The sequence below is a fragment of the Neltuma alba genome, unplaced genomic scaffold (genome assembly GCF_004799145.2).
Source record: "Neltuma alba isolate B1F8T4 unplaced genomic scaffold, ASM479914v2 tig00010817_pilon, whole genome shotgun sequence".
NCBI lineage: Eukaryota > Viridiplantae > Streptophyta > Magnoliopsida > Fabales > Fabaceae > Neltuma > Neltuma alba.
The window spans coordinates 24,823-47,645 of record NW_021635625.1 but is presented as its reverse complement, the minus strand read 5'-3'; the positions used below and the strand labels follow the sequence as shown (position 1 = coordinate 47,645).

At 33.9% G+C, this 22,823-nt stretch overlaps 2 protein-coding genes and 1 pseudogene across 9 annotated transcripts; all 3 read left to right on the top strand.

The window, feature by feature from the left end:
* Positions 1 to 1,218: 1,218 nt before the first annotated feature.
* Positions 1,219 to 3,336, top strand: LOC114759325 (sugar transport protein 10-like). The gene is made up of 3 exons (XM_028948494.1): positions 1,219 to 1,674; positions 2,055 to 2,678; positions 2,881 to 3,336. The coding sequence occupies exons 1-3, from the start codon at positions 1,219 to 1,221 to the stop codon at positions 3,334 to 3,336; spliced, it is 1,536 nt and encodes a 511-aa protein (XP_028804327.1).
* A 5,858-nt stretch (positions 3,337 to 9,194) lies between these two features.
* Positions 9,195 to 11,383, top strand: LOC114759324 (sugar transport protein 10-like; annotated as a pseudogene).
* Positions 11,384 to 12,930: 1,547 nt separating this feature from the next.
* LOC114759322 (L10-interacting MYB domain-containing protein-like) lies at positions 12,931 to 18,229 on the top strand. Of its 8 annotated transcripts, none has more exons than XR_003741907.1 (9): positions 12,931 to 13,000; positions 13,091 to 13,160; positions 13,697 to 13,947; positions 14,061 to 14,136; positions 14,358 to 14,462; positions 14,541 to 14,632; positions 16,008 to 16,164; positions 16,924 to 17,286; positions 17,375 to 18,229. XR_003741907.1 is itself a non-coding variant. In XM_028948492.1 (3 exons), the coding sequence occupies exons 2-3, from the start codon at positions 16,972 to 16,974 to the stop codon at positions 17,642 to 17,644; spliced, it is 585 nt and encodes a 194-aa protein (XP_028804325.1). In that variant the 5' UTR covers positions 14,759 to 16,164; positions 16,924 to 16,971; the 3' UTR covers positions 17,645 to 18,229. The 8 variants fall into 8 exon arrangements, 1 of the variants encoding a protein (XP_028804325.1); XR_003741902.1 differs by having other exon boundaries at positions 14,292 to 14,462; positions 14,553 to 14,632; XR_003741906.1 differs by having other exon boundaries at positions 14,292 to 14,462; positions 16,968 to 17,286.
* The last annotated feature ends 4,594 nt before the right edge of the window (positions 18,230 to 22,823 follow it).

Here is a 22,823-nt window from a genome sequence, read left to right as displayed (position 1 = left end):
ATGCTCAATTTTGGATTTGAGTCAAGCAAATGTGATTAATTTTTTTTGTTTTTCCTCCACAACAAGAGTTTACAGGGGGGGGGGGGGAAGCTAAACGTGATCAAATCTTTGTTCTTCTTCTTCTTCTTCTTCTTCTTTTATGCCAGGGATCAATCTTTGTTCATTAGACATAGCATGATCTAAGAGAGGAAGTGACTTAACCATCAAGTTAAGTCTAGCAGAAGGGGTTAATTTCCCATAATATGATAAATCAAAATTCAAATTCCTGTTGAAAGATGCCTATATTTAATACTTGATAGCGTCTCAAGTAATATTATTTCTAATAAGAATATTAGAGATGCCTGTGCCGGGAGGGGGACGTGACTTGTGTATATTGTTCGTCTATCTTGATGATCTAATCATCACACATCTCATGCTGGTAAAAAAAAAAAAAATTCATCACACATCTCAGGTCATAAGCTGCAGAAAGTTGACTATGACAGTTTCTTCATTACATTATTAAATAAGACTAGAAGGTTTGCATAACACGCTTATTTTTGAGAATAAAGAAGCGAATTAAATAAGACTCCATTTTTTAGGCAGCTTCTACTTTGTTTTTATTCTGCATATTGTTAGATGGTATCTATGCAGGTCCCCCCCCCCCGGGGTTGTTTTGAGCATAATCCCTTTTCCATTAAACGAGTCTAATTATAAATAATTCCAATTTATTTTGTATTAAAAAGTTAAATAAAATAAATTAAAGCGAGAATTGACGAAGGATCTGTCCCTTCCTCAACCATACCCTGCAAATAGAGACTGTTAAAACAAAATATTTAATTTACCGATCTCAAGATAATTACTAAATGATTAAATAATAACAAGAAAATTTTATCAACTCAAAAATAGAAATGGACTAGGCTAACGACATTCCTATTTACAGAAAATATCCACATGGCAGTACTTCAACAACGAATTCGGATAAAAAGAACTGCTAATTTAGGAAAACACGACCATGTGACATGTCTTAAAAAGGCACAAAGACGTTGAATAGGATCATCTTTGTGTAAATCAACTCTGACTTTTCGTGCTTCTTGTTCAAATCAAACACTATATAAGCCACAGCAAACATCGTAGTGAAGAAGAGAAAGAAAAAACATATACACTCTTGAAGAAGAAATAAACAAAACAAGATTGAGCATCAAATAAAATTTGAAGTGATATTGCTCAGCTAATTCAAAAATGGCAGGAGGTGGTTTCGTTGATCAAGGTCAAGTTAAGCATTTTGAGGGCAAAGTGACAACCTTTGTGTTGGTCACATGTCTCGTGGCAGCCATGGGAGGTCTTCTCTTTGGTTACGATCTCGGGATTACAGGAGGAGTCACTTCCATGGATCCATTCCTGATCAAGTTTTTCCCTTCTGTGTATAGAAGAATAAAGGCTGGTGTTCATGAGAACACATACTGCAAATTTGACGACGAAATCCTTACGTTGTTCACCTCGTCCTTGTACCTCGCAGCTTTGGTTGCTTCGTTCTTTGCTTCTTCCACTACAAGAATACTTGGTCGGAAACCTTCCATGTTTCTTGGTGGTTTGTTTTTCCTTGTCGGTGCATTATTGAATGGCTTCGCAGTAAACATCGCAATGCTCATCATTGGTCGTATACTGCTTGGTTTTGGTGTGGGTTACTGTAATCAAGTAAGTAATAATAGATCTTTGCATCAGCATACCCGTTTTCATGAGACTTGGGGCTTCTAATGCACCTTTCTCTGAAATTCTCCAAATGCTCTTTGCAACGTCCCAACCTTTCAAAGAAAAAAAAAAAAGCACAATTTCATAGCGTTTTCTTTTGAAAAATCATTAAAAAAATATTGAAAACTCGATGATTTCAAAAGATCACTTATCATTTTATTTAGAATGTAATGGTTATAAAAAGGAAAAAATTCGTGAGGTTGAGGAATTACCAATGGCATTAGAGGAAGGCAGGAAGGCACATTAGAATACCAAGACTCATTTTTCATGTAGTTCGTCTTTTGTTGATTTTAATGTAATTTATCTTGTTTTGAACTATATGACAGTCTGTTCCAGTATATTTATCTGAGATGGCTCCAGCGAATATTAGAGGAGCACTTAACATGGGATTCCAAATGATGATCACAATTGGCATTTTGATTGCGAACCTTATCAACTACGGAACTGCTAAGTATGAAAACGGATGGAGAATTTCTCTAGGTGTTGGAGCAGTGCCTGCATTTTTGTTGTGCATTGGATCAGTTTTCTTGGGAGACACACCAAACTCCATGATTGAAAGAGGCAAAACCGAAAAAGCCAAGGAAATGTTGCAGAAGATTCGTGGAATTGAGAATGTTGATGATGAGCTCCAAGATCTGATTAATGCAAGTGAAGCAGCCAAACAAGTTGAACACCCATGGAAGAACATTGCACAATCCAAATATAGGCCCCAAATCACTTTCTGCACTTTAATTCCATTCTTCCAACAGCTAACAGGCATCAATGTCATCATGTTCTACGCACCAGTTCTCTTTAAGACTCTTGGCTTCGGTGCTGAAGCTTCCCTCATGTCAGCAGTTATTACTGGACTCGTTAACGTTATTGCCACATTGGTGTCTATATTCACTGTGGATAGATTTGGAAGAAGGATTCTGTTCCTTGAAGGTGGCATCCAAATGCTTGTTTGCCAGGTAACATATATACAACTTATACGATTCTACATTGTAATGCACTATTATATTATATATGCCTATATGCTCCGATTGGTACAAAATATAAGTCACTTTCAACCGTTTCATTGAAACTAAGAACGAGTGGTTAACTCATTAAATCTTTCCTGAATTGAAAAAAATTTCCAACATTGATTCACTGGTGTTAATATTTTTGTTTCAGATTGCCGTGGGAGTCATGATAGCTTTGAAGTTTGGAGTGAATGGGCAAGGTTCATTCAACAAAGGTGAAGCCGACTTGCTTCTGTTCTTGATTTGTGCATATGTGGCAGCATTTGCTTGGTCTTGGGGACCATTGGGATGGTTAGTGCCAAGTGAAGTGTGTCCTTTGGAGATCAGATCAGCTGGGCAGGCCGTTAATGTTGCAGTGAATATGATCTTCACATTTCTAATTGCCCAGATCTTCTTGCTCATGCTTTGCCACATGAAGTTCGGTCTCTTCTTCTTCTTCGCAGCTTTTGTTCTCATAATGACCTTCTTCATTGCTTTCTTCCTTCCTGAGACTAAGGGCGTACCCATTGAAGAGATGAACTCAGTGTGGAAGTCACATTGGTTCTGGAATAAGTTTGTTCCCCTCGATGCTGACACAAAAAGTCATGATCAGAAGACAAATCCATGAAGCTGTTAAAGGGGGAGAAATTTTCATGTTGGACATAATAACATGATGACAAGTACGTGAAAAGAATTGAAATCAATAATTGAGGAAAAAAGGGTCAATGATCTTGAGTGATGATGTTGAAAAAATACTGAATAAATCATTCAGTTCTTTTCGAAAGCTTGTACACTTTTATTTACGAATATGAAATTTGTTTCTCCAAAGATTTGCATCCCTTTTTTACTTAGGAATATGAGTTTATCTTTCAGATAATTTTACATGGGAAATTCACATTTTAGCCTTTTTTTTTTCCTGTTAGAATTTATCTCGTTATATACGTGTCGCATATATGGTAGTGTTGAACCCAAGCAATAACAGTAATTCTAACGAGAGATTATAATTAACTAACACACACACGCACGAATGTATGCGTATTGTATACTATTTGAAAGCATCGATTCATTACAGAATAGTATTTGTAAGCCTTACTATTCATTATTTATAAATAGTATAAACCTTTTTAATTACATTTTTATATTGGAAAAAAGACATATAATTACCTTCAAAATTATAAAATTTCAAATCAATGCTTTAAATTTCACAAATGCCGAATTCTTTCCCACATACCAATTTGAAATTTCAAAATGTTATCAATTTACGTACATGACCTTCTTTTCATTTTCTCCTTCTGTCCTTCTCTTTTTTCTTCCTTCTAGGTCCTTCGTCTTCTCCTACTCCTTCTTTTTAGCTTCTTCATTTCTCTCCTTAGTCTTCATTTCACCAATTCGATCTTCTGCTTCCACTATCCTTCCTTTGTGTCTCAAAATTCTCTCCCATAGAAAAGATTCAAACTTCACGATCTTCTGTGAAAAAAGAAAAATGTTCGGAGCCCAAATTGTCTCCCTTTCATGCTCACTCTGACAAAAGCAAAGCCAAGACAAAATTCATGGGAAAGAAGAGAGAACTGAGAATGAAAAGACCTGCAATTGGCAGCAATTGTAGTGAGTCCATCGATCGGTACTAAAACCCTCACAAGAGGACACCACCAGGACTTTGAAGTTATTAAAGGATTTAGCGATCAACTCTAAGCTCTCTTCTGGTATGACCATTTCACCATTTCTTAGGTGTCCCAAATGCAAGGAACTCATTATTGCTGTTAATGCTCAATCTAATATAGCGAATTTTGTCACTGTCATGAAAAGTCTAGTTTGTAGTCAATGACTAAAGTAAAGTTGTTAATAGTTGTAGTATTATTGTTAATATTTTATATCCAATCTACTTATGCAATATATTATATTTTATATATAGTGTGGAATTGCTTCATTTACTTAATTCTTATGAGCTTAATGTTGTTGGTATTTTGTAATTTGACACTTCTTCTTTTTTTAAAAAAAAAAACGTTTGCTTCAATGACCTGGAATTAATTATTGACTTTTTTGCTTAAGAGAGAATGTGGCGTGCATGTGTTGATATGGTTAAACAAATGGGATCCAGATGTGGCATTAGAATACACAAATGAATAAGTGACTACTTTTAGACGTGATCTCTTGAGATGACTCATTAACCATGATGGAAATTATAGAAGGGTTAAAGCTTTGAAGGTACTTGAACAAGGGAAAAAAAACGACAACAAAGTGGCAACACTTGTCCAAGTAGTGAGCGAGGTTGTTGCTCGTTGGGTTTACGTGATGATAATGTATGAATTAGGTGTTTACTAGCTACTTTATCAAAGCTTTTGACAACTGTGTAGTATCCGGTGACTACTTATATTTCAAAAACATCACTTGAATTGTGTATAATTTATTGGTTAACAATGACTTTATATATGCTCACTACAAAGTAATATGTAAAATTCATAATAGGGCACACCAATTACTATCACATAAATATATTAACAACTTTGTTAGACTTATTGACAACTCTTCCAAATATATTAACAACACAACAAGTAATTAGGAAAATTCATTACAACTTTGTCAGGAGCATTGACCACTCTACAAAATAGATTAATAACACTTGTATATATATTGACAACAAGTAATTAAGGAAATTCATTACAATTTTGTGAAGCACGTTAACAACTCTTTCAAATATATTAACAACACTTTTATATGTATTGGCAACATGTAATGAGGAAAATTCATTACAAGGAAAGCCAATCAGCAAACTTAGACAAATTACATGCTATCAATTGGTTAGGGCTATTAACAACTCTTTCAAATATATTGACAACAATTTTATATACTCCTCCGGTCCTTAATATAAGACCCATTTAACTAATTTGATTAGATTAAGGAAGTTAAGTAAGTTAGTTAATTATAAGAAATATGACATGTTTTTCCTAAAATACCATAATCATCTTTCTTAATACCTCATCTCCCTCTTCTACTTGATTGTGGTTGAGGGAGTATCCATAGGGGTACTTTAGAGAAAATTGATAAATATGATAAATGGGTCTTATATTCAGGACCAAAACCAACTCAACAATTGGGTCCTATATTAAGAACCGGAGGAGTATATTTACAACAAGTAATTAACAAAATTCATTACAGGACAAACCAATTAGAAAACTTAAACAAATCATATGTTGCCCCTTTGCTAGACATGTTGACAAAACTTTCATATCGATTAACAACACCTTTACATAAATAGACTATACTAATTTGTTCTCTGTATCGTCTTTCCTTTTATCAATTTATTAAGGGTAGGCTTATCTTTTATCCACATTTATAAATGCCAAATCAGTATACCTGTTTTGACATGACTTTTTGCTTTTCACCAGTAGATTTTGTGTCTTTAAAGATATTTTCTTATCTTTTTTCCTTTTATATTTTGTTCTGATTTTATTGTTACTAAAAAAAAAAAGAGTACTATGCTACATTATAGGAAAGTTTCATTTACCCCTACAGATGCAAATTAATTTTCAATAAGTCAAAAAAATTCTGAAATTTTGGTTCAGTATTAATGGATAAAAATGAAATTATTCTAACAGGGAGGGGCTGCCAAAGCCTGGGCAGCCGGTTGCTGGAGCACCATCTTTTGGGATATATTTTTGTGTCTTTTTGCTATTAAAGTAGAGGGAGACACACACCACTAAAAAAAAAAACCAATAAAAAGTCTCTACTTGAAAATTTTATTAACCAGAAAGGCCTAATTTCCAATACCAGTACTTGATATATAAATATATATATTTATATACACATATAATCTTGCAAAATATCAGTATTTGTATATGAAAACATATCAAATCCTTCTTATCAATAAAATTTCCAAACAAAGATTTTATACCAAATTTTCCATACAAAAAAAAGAACTTTATATTTTATCTTGCATATAGAGTGTTCTTTCTTTTTTTATCATGCATATAGTCTTCAAGCGTTCAAAAATTCATTCACATTATTCTTGTGGGGAATTTCTACAGAGCTTATTCCGAAAATTCACTGCATTTAGTAAGTTATAGAATTGAACTAATTTTTTTAAAATTTTTTTGCTAGGTGTAAGTATCTTTTTATTTGCAGTAATTCTAAATTTTTTTAGTTTTTATATAGATAGATTAAGTAAAATAAAATTACTCGTGACAGTTAATTTTGCGCTTGGCCTATTTGTTTCGTCATAACTTAAATTATAAAATTTGGTTTAAAAAAAACTATAAAATCGCACAATGCATGTGATTTTTTCCAAAAAAATCACAATAATTATAACAAGTCTTATTTTATCAAATATGTTGGTTACATAAGCCACATTACCTTGTTCTTTGTGTTCTATTTTATTGATAACAAAAATTTTATGTGAATTGGATCACGACAACTCATTAAAATAAGGACATGCCTTAAAACTGGAAAAAAAAAATTTGTATATACAAAATGAAATGATACCCAAAAAAGGTAAATGGTGCAAAACAAAATGGGCCTCTTTACATGATTTTAAAAAAAATGAAAAAAAAAACCCATAAGCTCCAGAGAATAAAAACACCAACAACTATATAACAGTACTTCAAATAGCATTACTTCTAATAAAAGGACGTCTATACATAGTCAAAACAAAACAAAAAAACACAAACAACTACAATAACACACACGTGCAACCAAAGGAAAGCAAGAGGAAGTCTAAATAAAATCATATACAAATAGACGGACAACCAACGAAGAGCTGGAACGAAGACCAACTCCCTGATATACTCACAGTAAAAGGGTTGCAGAAGGAGAAGACAAGACCAGCAAGATGGAAGGCAACCATATGCAAAATTAGCACAAGTATGCTAATTTACAAACTACTTTAATGGACCATAAAGGCCCTGAAAATGCCGTAGGATGATAGGGTTTGCTATTCTAACTGCAGCTCAAAACCTGCAACCAAAGCACAAGAAACAAACTAAACCAGAAACTAACAACATAAACCAAAAAAGAGAGAGTTTAGGACAAATAAGATAACTAAAAGCAGGAGTAAAGAGCTTGTCAGAAAGAAGAAGCAAGGGATTAACAAAAGCAATGAAGCCCATATTTGGGTTCCCCACCAGGTAAAAGAACAGCCAATGGAAAGAGAGGTTGGCGAAGAAACAATCAGAAAAAAATGGATGAGCGAAAGGAGGAAGAAGAGGAAGAAGAAGAAGATGAAGAAGAAAACAAAGACGGGAGAAATAGAAATGAAAAGTAAGAAGGTGGTCTGAAAAAAAAAAGTATAGATAACTCATTTGATAATTATTCATGTATATTCTTCATGCAAGAGTGGGATTTATAAAAAGAAATGGATATTGTAAAATACTATTTATAATTGATTATATCATTAAATTGTTAGAAGGCCGTCCATCTCCAATTTTGCTTGCAATATGAGATTTCCATAATAATCCAATACCATCCAACAATCTCATTTAATCCCAAACCAATGTTCTATAATTCAATTACCAATCTGAAGCAATGAAAATAATTGAGCTATATAACCAAAAATTCCCAAATCTATTTTAGTTTGAAATTAAAGAAATTCCGGTTTATTTACTTTAGTACTTCAAAGATGTATTTGATATAATGATTATACGGCTTCTTATCTCATTTATTTTTGCTGCACTAAACGCAAAATTATATTGGAACGGCTCGATTAAAAACAGAATGAAGGCATTTCTGTTCAATATAAACAAATAAAATACATAATACAGTTAAGACCGTTTTATGATTTTCACTATACTTATATTCTGAAAGTTGGAAGAATAAGCTTCATTCTTTGTCTTTTCCCAAGGACGATAGGAATTGAAAAATAAAAATAAAATAAAATTTAAACCATTTAATCTAAAAACAATTTAATTTAAAGTTCGTATCCTATTCAATTTGAGCCATACGCATGCTTCTCCAACCCTACAACTTTTTCTTGAAAACTTAGGCATGCGTGAACTAGTAAAACCAATGAAATTTCAGTGTAATAATATGAATATCATTAATTCAATTAATAAAAGGAGAACCACTAATCCACTTTCCACCAAAGCTGGTGCTTAATTTATGTCAAAAGTAATTATTGAATACTATTATTCTGTTAGTACAAACCAAAAAAGTTATGGATTCAAAATTGGAAAACTAGTCAAGACTATTCCTATTATCCAGTGTACTCTGTGGCAATACTTCAACGACGAATTCGGGGTGAAACAACTTCTAATTTAGAACATTATGACCAAGTGACATGTCGTAAAAGGCACAAAGTTGTTGAATCGGATCAACCTTTTCGCAAAACAAACACTGACTTTTCGGAATTATTCACCACATCAGATCCTATATAAGCCATATCACACATCGAGTGTGTCAACCAAAAAAAAAAACACTTCAAAGAAGTGAGTAAATATATCGAGCATTGTAATTAAGCTTGAAATAATTGCTCATTATTGATCAGTTTCGAATAAAATGGCAGGAGGTGCTTTTGTTGATCAAGGTCAAGTTAAGCAGTTTTGAAGGCAAAGTGACAACCTTTGTGTTGATCACATGTTTCGTGGCAGCCATGGGAGGTCTGCTCTTTGGTTACGATCTTGGAATCACAGGAGGAGTCACTTCCATGGATCCATTCTTGATCAAGTTTTTCCCTTCTGTGTATAGAAGAATAAAGGCTGGTGTTCATGAGAACACATACTGCAAATTTGACGACGAAATCCTTACGTTGTTCACCTCGTCCTTGTACCTCGCAGCTTTGGTTGCGTCGTTCTTCGCTTCTTCCACTACAAGAATACTTGGTCGGAAACCTTCCATGTTTCTTGGTGGTTTGTTTTTCCTTGTCGGTGCTTTATTGAATGGCTTCGCAGTAAACATTGCAATGCTCATCATTGGCCGTATATTGCTTGGTTTTGGTGTGGGCTACTGTAATCAAGTAAGTAATAAACTTTGGCATCAACATTTCATCTTTTTAGTGCCCATAATATTTAGTATCGGCCTCAAAAGATTGCTTTCATTAGGAGGATACTGATGGCTAAAAAAAAAAAAACATTTCCTCTTCTTATATGTTACAGAGGTACCATGTGAGATTTAAACTCACAATCCAGCCTACCCCATTGAGCTGGTTTTGATGTCCATTGTAGAGATATGTATCATCTTTAAGGGTTAAATTGTAAATAAAAAATCATTTTTTTTTCAAAAACTGACAATTAAAAAATTATATTTATTTTAAATTATGTAAACATCAAAATAAATTTTTTAAACAAGTAAAAGTAAGAAATATTCAATCTTGGTCCCTATGGTCATTTTTCAAGCACTTCTTTTTTGTTGATTTTAACACCTTTATTTTCTTTCATACTTTTTACAGTCTGTTCCAGTATACTTATCTGAAATGGCACCAGCACATATTAGAGGAGCACTTAACATGGGATTCCAAATGATGATAACAATTGGTATTTTGATCGCAAACCTTATCAACTATGGAACTGCCAAGTATGAAAACGGATGGAGAGTTTCACTAGGTGTAGGAGCCGTGCCTGCATTTTTCTTGTGCTTAGGATCTGTTTTCTTGGGAGACACACCAAACTCCATGATTGAAAGAGGCAAAACCGAAAAAGCTAAGGAAATGTTGATTAAGATCCGTGGAACTGAGAACGTTGATGACGAACTCCAAGATCTGATCAATGCAAGTGAAGCAGCCAAACAAGTTGAACACCCATGGAAGAACATTGCACAATCCAAATATAGACCCCAAATCACTTTCTGCACTTTAATCCCATTCTTCCAACAACTAACAGGCATCAATGTCATCATGTTTTACGCACAGTTCTCTTCAAGACTCTTGGCTTTGGTGCTGAAGCTTCCTCATGTCAGCAGTTATTACTGGACTCGTTAACGTCATAGCCACATTGGTGTCTATATTCACTGTGGATAGATTTGGAAGAAGGATTCTGTTCCTTGAAGGTGGCGTTCAGATGCTTGTTTGCCAGGTGACATACAACTAAAGATTTTTTATTTTTTTTTTTTTTTAGGGCTTGTACCTATAAAGGGTCGAACACACAGCCTCCTCAATGTAACTAAGATTTAAGAAGATGTCTAGTGTCAGTTGTGCTAAATAACCGATAACTAAGCCTCTGGTATATTTTATTTAGGTTTCTTCGAGATTTTCAAAACTTGTAACATATATTATTACTAATTGCTTTCAGATTGCTGTGGGAATCATGATAGCTTTGAAGTTTGGAGTGAATGGGCAAGGTTCATTCAACAAAGGTGAGGCCGACTTGCTTCTGTTCTTGATTTGTGCCTATGTGGCAGCATTTGCTTGGTCTTGGGGACCATTGGGATGGTTAGTGCCAAGTGAAGTGTGTCCTTTGGAGATCAGATCCGCTGGGCAGGCCGTTAATGTTGCAGTGAATATGATCTTCACATTTCTAATTGCCCAGATCTTCTTGCTCATGCTTTGTCACCTGAAGTTTGGCCTCTTCTTCTTCTTCGCGGCTTTTGTCCTCGTAATGACCTTCTTCATTGCTTTCTTCCTTCCTGAGACAAAGGGTGTCCCAATTGAAGAAATGAGCAATATCTGGAAATCACATTGGTTCTGGTGCAAGTTTGTTCCTTATGAAGATGCTCCCGCAACTAAAAGTGTTGACCAAAAGTCCACTCCTTGAAAGCTGAAAAAAATAAAATTATTGGTGCACAAATTTTTCAGCACTATTTCCAGAAGAAGAGTTATGTGACAAGTGAAAAAGGTGAAAAGCAAACCCAAAAAAAAAATATTTGTCAAAAACTTTGAACATATGATAGAGTCATGGAACTTGGACATTGCATGGTTCTATTGTCTTCGAACATCGTACTGGTGTACACTCTTATGCGAAAAAGATGATTGTTGTTTCTGAGTGATGTGTGAGTTGTACACGATGTATGAGAATTTTTGTGTACTCTTCCATTTGTATTTGCACACACACACCATTTTTGCAATAAAAATGCAACCATGAGGCTAATCATGCCTGCATGGACTTTCACTTTTTTGTTGCTTTAAACTTGTCTGTTGATCTATTTATAATTATATTGTCTAAATTCAATAGTTATGTAATTTATAATTATAATTAAGCGAAGATAATGGATCAATTTTAAGAAGAGGTTCATTGGGCCGGGAAATTCATAAATAATTAGATTCAACCAATAATGTAAATTGTTCCATTTAAATTTTTGGTGAATAGAAAAATTAAACGAGGCTAGCTAGCTATTATGAAAATTAATTAAAATAACAAAAAAGAGTGCAAAACAATACGAATTTTAAAATTGTTAAACGTTATTTCCACTCTTGTCTTCTACATAAGAATTCTTATTAGTCATCATTTCTAAAAATAATTCGTCAAAAATTATTATGCGTCTGCTAAAAGTCTGGGCACTATTTTCTTTTTTTTTTTTTTTTGGGGGGGAGTATAACTGACACATGAATTTTTTTGGGCCAAAGACACAATTGTTTTTGATACAAGCCGAAGACACATTAATTAAATATAAACTTTTGCATTTCTCAGACCCAATTCAAGGCCCATCACGGTTAATTTTTTTTTTTTAATTTCCAGCTCAAGAATCCAATCCAGAGGCACCGACTTCTGAAAATTCACAGACGTTCAGCTGCTTACGAGTCTTTCAGAGTTCAGAAGGCGGATCATTGCAGCGGCTCCTTTGTTCAACGGCTTCATTGGGCCTTCCATTAATGTTGTTCTACTTCTGACTTCACGGTTTGCTTGTTTCGGCTCTCTGCTCGCTTCGCTTCTCTGATAGTTTGCCCTTCAGTGGTTGGTCACCTGCCTTCTACTTCTTCTACTTGCTCTAATAATAAGAAGGAATTGCGTTTGTATCCAGCGAAAATATTTGAAAGTCCTCCATGATTCGATCTCCGGCGCAACTTCCTGGATTCTTGGCGCGCAACGTTTCTCTTCTTTAGGGTATTATTTGATCCCCCTCCCCTCCCGGGTTTTTTTCGCCTTCAATATCTGTTGACGTAACCTAAGTTTTCGAGCTTTAATCTGCTTCGTTGAATTTTTCTGCTTGTATCGGAGTTTGTCTTCATTTAGCCAGTGATATGCCTTATTGCATTGCACTGTGTTTTGATATATGTTCTTAGTTATTGTTATGTTGTAGATTCTCCGTGTTGCTTACCATAAATTGGTCAATCATTGGCTATATTTTCTATTCAAAAACACTTCCCATTGGTTTTCCCTATCAGTACATGGAGACAAAGCCATCCAAACTACCCAACTTGATTGAATTTCCAGGTGATTGTCTTCTTCCTGAATTTTCCTCTCTCGTTCGCTTAAACATGTAATGGCACATGACATGACATATTATTATTTTTCTTTTTCAAGGATCTTTCTTCAAGTATCTCCGAGGACCATTTCCTGCCCGTATCACTGAGTTGTCCAATTTCGAAATATTGTATTACTCTTGAAACTCTTTTTCCTTCAATAACTTATTGTCTCCTATATTGAATATTGAATATGTAGATGCAGGGATGCTGTTTGTATTGCTTTAATTTGACCATTTGTCACGTGCAAAAGATTAATCATGCATAGAGTCATGAGTTGATTATATCACTCAACTTCATGATCTTTTGTCCCTTGATGTATGTGTGCAAAAGATTCAACATTTGTGCTGTTCATATTTATATAAATAGGTTTAAAAACATAAACAGGGATATTTGTTGTATTATTTTATTGTTATTATGGCTGCTTTAGACACAATTCTATTTTATTTTCTACTTCTGGGTTTCTTTTGTTTAATCCGAAAGAGAAAAGGGATGATTTGGTTAAGGCAGATTCAGAAAGGTTTAATACCATCACCGAGGAAGTAGAGAAGTTACGTGAGCACTGTATAGTGTATACTCCATTGCATTGTCATTCTTTTCATTTTTCTTTGATTGATTTCCTGATTTGGTAAATTATTTTCTTGTTATCGTTTCATTACTATTGTAGTTCAGAAGCCAAGAGAGCAAGTTGCAAATGCTGAGGCGCTTCTTGACCTGGCTACCACTTTGGTCGGTTCTGTGAAGTCTCTACTTAGTGACGGTGTAACTCCTTCTGAGTCTGTTGGCTGGATGTTTTTGTGCTTGGAAAATCTCATGGATCTTAAGCAGTGAAAAGAGTCCCCAAATATCAATTAACAGGAAAGAAGTTGGATTGGCTGTATCACCAATTTTCATGAAGGTTCATGGCTGCCGCACCATGTTAGTATATAGGGATTTGCCTCGTTAAAATGGCTTCTGGAAATATAATTTTCCTCCTTAACTTCTTTTTTTTTTTTTTTCCTTCTTTGGTTCCTTTGGGTGCTTGTTTAAAGGCTTGGTCGTATGGAAAATGCATTGAAGCAACAGAACGTAGGACAGAGAAAAAGCACAAGCCCGACAACAGCTATGGTGAGGCCAGAAGAAGTGACTTTGCTTTCTTCCCTGTGTTTTTCCTTATATATATGTAGACGTATAGCTTATGAAGGCTACTTAATACACAATAATGAAGAGTATTTAATGTGAAAGTTTTTAAAGCATGTTAACTTTATACTATGGTTTCGCAGGTAGTTAGCCTTTACTCTATTTCAGTATGAAAGCTTTTGAATGACACATACAGTATCCATTTCAAGGTCATCTGTCAATCATGAAAGCAGTGCAGAATTTGGATAGCGATAAGAGTCATGATAACTTGTACACTTCTTTTCCTGACTCCATTATTTAGGGACATACTTAAGGTTTGTGTCCATGCGTCTACTTTGTACACCCCTCACTTCAGCTTAAATAGATGGTTCTATTCTTCTCATTTTGCTCAGAATTCTTGCTAGGATTTGCAAGTTAGAATGATATTAAACAAGGGTGCTTAAGTGCCTTGCTTGGAAGAATTGATGTTCCCTCTGCTCGCCAGGTGCAATTTTCGCTAAGCCTTCTTTTTATCACATTATTGTTGTTTTTAATTATTATATTCTATATGAGATAAATGACTTTGCATTGATATTTGTTTACTTGTTCTGTTTGCAAGTTGCTGCATGCTCCAGCACGTTTCTACTGTAAATTAACTAATCTTGAATATTTTTTCTTGTATCTTGGTTGTTTTATGTGTTTTTGTGTGTGTGTGTGTGTTTTTTTTTTTTTTTGGGGGGGGGGTATTTAGTCAAAAGGAGATTATTTTACCGATAGTAAGCATTGACCCTCCTAAATTAGAATACGACAATGGTATTACGCTCCATCCAAAAATGTGTCTCAAAAATAATCTAGCTTAGTGATGATATGTGTTTGCATCTATCAGGAGAGTATGTTATGGGTCTTATATGTCTTACATAAGAAGCCTCACAAGAGAAGATACACGTATATATGGTTCGTAGACGTGTATGGGTAGCAAAATTGAAGGATTAAAGTATAGGGAAAAATAAAGCCTATGAATGTTACTCCCTCTAGTTCTAATTATAAGATTTCGTTTGTAGTCTATAAACAAGGTCTTATAATTAAGACCGGAGGTAGCATTTCCTAGTATCTCATTTGTCTTTCTAAGATAAAATATGATCAGATATTAATATCCATACCTAGTTGAGTGCTAGTATATAATAAACATGTTAATATTAATTAACCCTAAACTAATGCCTCTTAATGCTCCCCCTCATGCTGGATTCCGACTTGGATACTTCTACTTTTCACAATGCTCCCCGCAAGCTGCGAAGCTGCTTGGGGGGTGTGATTTGTAGTCTTCAACTAGGCCAATCTTCTTCTCTCTCTTAAAAGTACCAGGATATAGATTTGGATTGGGATTATTATCTTGCTAGAAAGCGCTACAAGAGCCAATTCCAATAAACTATATAAAAAACATGAAATCCAATTCCTATAATATTCATAATGCTCCCCTCAAGCTGGGAAGCTGCTTGGGGAGTGTGATTTGTAGTTTTCAATTGGGCCAATCTTCTTCCCTATCTTAAAAGGGCACCATAATGTAGATTTGGAATGGGATTATTATCTTGCTAGAAAGTGCTACAAAAGCCAATTCCAATAAGCTATATAAAAAACATGAAGGGGGTGTTTGGCAATTTCTAAAAAAGTGCTTTTTGTACCCAAACCATGGTTTGAGCCAGATAATTGCCAAACACCCAGTTTTTTCAGCAAACCTTGGTTTGGGTCAAAACCTAAGTTTCAAAAGAAGCAGAATATTTTCGCTTCTGGAGTGAAATTTTGGGACATTGGTGTAATCATTATATCCTGTCAGAAGGCACCTATATGACAAAACACACCCTCATATTGAATCACAAGAACAGGCACAGGTGAGGTATTTCTCAGCTCTGCAGAAGAAGATCGCGCTTTGGGTAGTCCAATCTGTCTATCCTTGATTTGTGATCAACGGTGTTTGCATTGTCCGGTGGTGGTTTAGTGAGGTTGACATCGTTGGTTCCTTGGCTTAGCTCCACTACTCAGGTAAGCTCTCTCCTCTTCAATAATCATTTTCTTCCATTATGTATTTTCTTCATTCATGCGTTGCGTCGATCTGTCCATCCTTTATATGTTCCTTGCTTGCGGTTCGCTACATCTGCTCATTGCATCGTCTGGTCCTCTTTCTCTTTTGCTTTTTCTTGGTTTATAGCTGCTTGTGGGTGTTCGGATGAGGCAGAGGATCTGTTTCGTTCTCAGATTTTCTCCCACCTTTGTTTTTTTTCTTCTTCTTTTGTTTCAATGCTGGCTTGATTCACATTTTGCTTGGTTCATAGCTGCTTTTCCTTGGTTCACGTTTTGCTTCACTGGTGGCTTGATTTGTTCTTTTCAGTACTGGTTTCGATTGTTTTTTCTTCCACATTCATATCTTGCTTGCTCTGTTGAAACCATGTGATCTTATTACTTGGTTCGGTTTCATGGATCTGACTGTATAAATAAATGTGGCTTTCAAAGACAAAGGACTTGTTTTTGTTTAACTGGTTTGCTTATGATAGAAAATTAGAAATCATTTTGCTGGCCAAAAAAAACCCATGATTTGCGTGTTATTAGAGACAGGATTTGTGTGATTTTGCTGCCTGTTTGTTTTGGAATCTGTGTGCAGCATTCAAATATACAGAGTATCTGTTTGTTTTGAAATCTGTGTGCAGCATAGAAATATACATATGAAGGAAGAAAAATGATAATAATATTGGGATGATAGCTTATTTGGATAACAATAACACTTGCTATTTTAACTGATTTTAGGTTGATTAACTTGTGATAATTGAAGAGCTGTAATTGTTCTATAGCATAATGAGTAAGGATCAAGTGAAAGCTTCGTGGGATCTAAAAACCACAAAGGTGTTCATTGATTTGTGCATTGAACTAGTTCAACAAGGAGAAAGAAAAGGTACAAGCTTAACAAAGAAAGCTTGGGGAATTCTTGCCGATAAGTTCAATGCGAAAACTGGGAGAGCCTATACAAAACCTCAATTTAAGAACAAATATGATTCCTTACGAAAGGAATGGCAGACATGGGATAGGTTGCTCCACGAGACAGGTTTGAGATGGGATATTGAAAAGAATACTGTTAGTGCAATTGATGATTGGTGGGAGAAGAAATTAGTGGTAATTATTTAACCTTTTAATCTTATATTTTCTCTATCTATTAATTGTTTTTGTATATTTTATAATATTATTGGTGCTTAATGTGCAGGAAGTTCCAAACTACAAAAAATTTAGAAAAAGAGGACTTCAATTTCGAGATGAATTAACTCAACTATTTGGAAGTGTGACTACAACTGAACCACAATTGTGGGCACTTTCTCCCATGACGCTTCTAAGTGAAGGAGCACCTAATGATGATATGGAAGAAGGGTTCGGAGATAATAGTGAAATCTTAGGTACATCAACTGGTATAAGTGGGGAATTTTACTTAGTAACTTTAATGAAAATAGTGGAGGTAGTAGGGGCAACATTGGGATAAGGCAGGATAACAATCGTGGGGATAGACCTGGTAGCTCATTGGGGATCAGAAGAAAGAGTGAAGCCATGAAGAAGAAACCAACTTTCCCTATAAAAATATCAGATGCACTTAGTAGGATAGCTAAAGCAAATGGTTCTGATTTTCAACGTGGAAATGATATGGTTTCACAAGCACAAGCTAGAAGGTTGGAAGAAAAAGCACGTGCTTATGAGACTTCAATTATGGGAGTCCTATCTCACCTTAAAACAATTGATGAAGTTTTCAATGATATTGATTTGTTTACACGCTGCACACGACTTCTTATGGAACGACCGGAGGCAAGGGAAATGTATGCGGCGCTGAAGGATAGGAGGGAACAACTTGTGGCCGTTTTGAAGCATTTCACTAAGAATTTATGACTTGTTTATTATATTAGACAACTCTTTATGTCTATTGGATTATGTGATTATTGGATTGTTGTATGAATTAGACAACTCGTTACTTTCTTAAATGTTTCGTAATTTCTATGTAAGGATTCTAAACTTTATGTATGTGTGCATAGGATAAAACAGAAATGGATGATGAAATTAAATTTGTGGAGGAGCATACTAAGCAATGAAAAAAAAGGATTAACGAAGTTGTAGCATTGGTCAGTGGAGACGTTGTTCTTTACTTGTAAAGAGCCCCAGCGTACAAATGTTTATACAGGTAGCTCATGGGTAAGGGACGTTTTATAGGGTAACTCCACTCGTTATAATATGTTTAGGATGGAAAGGGGTGTGTTCTTAAGTCTTTGTGTAGAATTACAACAACATGATGTAAAGGAAACTAAAAATATAGAGATACATGAATCAACTGCAATACTTTTACATACTGCTAGCCATGCACTTAGTAGCAAAATACAGCAAGAAAGATTTCAGCATTCAAGGGAGACAATCAGTAGAGATTTTCATAATGCCTTAATAGTGTGCTGTACAATATGTCCAATATCAAAACGAAAAATTCAACATTTCGGCATGTTCATTCAAAAATATGGCATGATAAATACTGGTTTTTTTTTCGAGCATGTTATTGCAGCAATTGATGGCACATGTTTCCTGCATTGTCAGTGCAACAGATCAAACTAAATTTATTTTTAGAAAAGGAACAATATCTCAAAATGTTATGGTGGCTTGTGATTGGGACATGTGCTTTATTTTTGTCTTGGCCGGATGGAAAGGTAGTGCACATGATGCTCACATATTTGATCCTGCCCTCACAATTCCTTCAATGAACTTTCTCCATCCACCTGAAGGTATTTTTTTAATTTGTTACATTTTATTTATGTTTAGCTTAAAACACAAACATTATTTACACTAATTTCGTTTTTGATATAGGAAAATATTATTTGGTGGATGCTGGATACCTAATATTAAAAGGATATCTCAACCCATATAGACGGGAGTGTTATGATCTGCCTAATTTTCGAAGAATATCTATACTTAAAAATGAAAATGAGGTTTTTAATTATTTCCATTCAAGTTTAATAAGTACAATTGAAAGAACTTTCAGAGTTTGGAAAAGTAAGCTTGCAATCTTACAAAACATACCATCCTATGACTATCAAACACAAGTTAAAATCGTTTGTGCAATGATAGCTATACATAATTTTATTAGAACGACATTTATTACTAATTCTGGATTCATTCAGTTTGAAGAAGGTACTTATGTACAAGATGTTGATGATGGAGTTGGATTTTCACATATACATTGATCAATACAATCATCATCTCACACGGCTCGGGTTCGTCATAATATAAGAGATGATCTTGTTAATTATACCCAGTGATAATAGTTATGTTTTTTTTTTATTTCTTTTATCATAGATTGTAATATATAGTTAAAAAATCCTATTACAAATGCTCTATATCGATGCAAACTCTTAATTATTGTGACACTTCTTTATTATGACCTTATATTCTCACGACAATTATTAATTATTATTTTAATGCGTGTTTATTCAATTTTGTGAAAAAATATCACCGCATGTCATGTTTATAATCTTTATGAATCTGTTCACAAAAAAAATATTCATCTTTTTCAAAAATATTTTTAATCTTATATTTTATAAATACATATATACATATGCTAACAATTAATTAGTTATATTAAAGATCGGAGTCAATATGTTGTTAAAAAAAATTAGTTGCAAAAAAATATTATGGGATTTCATGTTTAAAATCTTTAAGGCAAAATAATATTTTTCAGTTGGCAAAAAAATAATCATTTTTCTAAAAACATATTTAATCTTATATTTTGTAAGTCCATATACACATATTAATTATTTATTAATTATATTTTTTATATATTATTTATTATGTTGGCAAAACTATATTATTAACAAATTTATTACTTCAAATAAAAACATATTATGAAGAGAAAATTGCAAATAAAGATCCTTGAATATGTAAAATTGTTATGAAAAATAGCAAATAAAGACTCAGTCTCACTTTTGCAAATATAAAATGTGGGTGAAATGTTTAAAATGCCCTTCAACCAAATTGTGATTTGGTCTATTGAAATGAACTTATCATTTTACATAATCAACTCATCATTTGGCACACCCTCAACCAAGTTATGATTTGGTTTATTAAAGTTGTCATTCGCTAAAATGAACTTGTTATTTCTCATAGTCAACTTATCATTTGGTTGAGAGGCATTTCAGTCGTTTCACCCGCATTCATATTTGCAAAAGTGGAATTGGGTCCTTATTTGTTATTTTCCAAATTTAAAGTCCTAAATCATAATTTTACATAGTTCTTTATTTGTAATTTTTCCTATTATAAAATCTATCTTTTATGTAATTATCATATTAACTTATATCCTTTTTAGTAATTTGCACATATAAAAAGTGCTTTTAATAACAACTATATAAATACTCTCACTTTATCAGAATCATTTTTTCACAAAATCTATTCTTTTAAAATTTATTCTCAAAACTAACTTTTTCTCTAGAAGCTATTTTTCAAACTATAATTTGGTTTTATCCAAACACACCCAAGATCCAATTCCTATAATATTCCCCTTAAAGTGTGCAGACAAGTTTAATAAATTAAAAATAAAAAATACATTTACCTTTTGAGTAAGCCCAACCATTCATAACGTCATAATGTCGAATGTGTATTTAAACACAAAAAAGTTGCACAAGCTGGTTTTGTTTGGTATGATTCATGCAATGTCTTTGAACTCATGTATGTTGTTAACTAATTCAATGTTTGACAGGTTAGTATATTCTAATAACCTTATTATTAAATTTATGGAAACTTAAGTTATCATAGAAGTCAACCTTTTGTAGAAGCATAATTACGAGTCCATCGTTTTATTCAATTCCTATCCCATATTACTGTTGCTTTTTATAGAAAGAAGTAACAACTACCAATACTCCTTGCAAAAAAGGAATAAATTAAGCAAATAGAAAATATTATTATGAATTGTAAAATTTTTTACCTGTGGGCATATGGTATCTAGAAACACTCCCTTTTGCTTTGATAGAGCCTTGAAAATAGATATACTTGTCTCATGAGTATGAATCTTGTAAAGGAATTCAAACTTAACAGCCTTTGCTTCAGGAAATAAACAAACGATTCATGTCCCTATAAATGCAAGCATGTTAGTTTCAAGAGGTAAATTCTTTAATTATATTTACATTTATAAGAACATATTATGTCATAAATAGTTGGATGTGGGCAACGGCAAGTTGATTATAAGTTACAATCTTTAGTTAAATCCTCTTTTTCAATATCAGTACATCCTTGCCTTACCCACAATCGCTGGAACCATTAACCATATTTTTCATTTGAAAGATTATTAGGATCAGCGTACTTAAATATGGTTGCGATGGGGCTGTGAAAATACCTACTTGGATTGCACAATTTGTTGCACTATAGAAGAATTAATAAAAGATGCTTTAATTAAAAAATGCAATAAAATTATAAATTTACATGCCTTAGCTTGAATTAGTTGGACAAAATTCTTTAGTTACACGATAAAAGTCTTCTCATTTTCATTCGCGGTCTCAACCTCATAATAAGGATTGGAATAAAAGCATCTAGAATTTTGAATTGCTTAACTACCACTCTGACTTGATTATGTGCAATTTGAGTGTGGTGGATGTTCGCAACAAGATGGGGATGTGCTATATGCTATTAATCATCTACTGGGACCTAACAATGCAACTCTTTTTAATACTTTAATGTCTTGCAGGCAAGCGTGTCTAAGAGGCTCAGTTTTGTAGTCAAGTGTGCTGTGCTCTAAACTACCCAAGGTTTTATGCTCAAAGGAGTTGCATTGTTGGGAGTGCGACCAAGGGTGATGTAGTTCAAAATGCTAGTGTCATGTGATCTGCATGTGGATTCTAATAGATGATTAGTAGAACATGATAGCGTCCACATAAATGCGAAATGATCAAGTCAAATTGGTGATTGAAGAGGTCAAAAATTGAATATGCTCCTATCCCTATCCCTATTAATGAGGGTGACTATGTGATAAAGTTGAGAAGACTCTTATCTTGTAGTTAAAGAGATATATCTAGATGTTTCAAGCCCAGGCAAGTAAGTTTATGTTTTTATTGCAGATTTTACTCACAATGGAGCATCTCTTGTCAATTCTTCCATAACTTGGCCAATTGTCCCATCCGATCAAGTGTCTGTGGAGCCTCGGTCGCAGCTGTATTTGAGTGCATTGCAACAGGTGATTCTAATGACATATGATGGATTTGTCAAATTAAAAACATGGCTAACAAATCGAATGACTATGTGCAAGGAAAGGTGTATTGGTCGATATTGAGAAAGAATTTACCAAGGTTTGTAACTTACTCGACTTAATATTACATATATTCATCTATTTATGATATAGGTACTTTCTTGTAAATATAAATATAAATGAAGAATTCACCACTTAGAACTGTTATGCTTAAGAAGACATCCAAAAAATGAAAGCTCACCTATCTTATGCGCCTTATTATGCTCACCTATCTTTCTAATAAAAAGAAAAGGGTGAGATAGGCGACAAATAGCTTTCAAGCTGGCCTAGCTGCGAGGAATCAAGAGATCTTTGTTGGTGCAGACTTGCCTCTAGATTTTTCTCTGTGGTGAAGACTTTAGAAAAATTTTGGTTTCTTCTGCATACTTAACTATGCATACATACTTCATACTTGTATCAT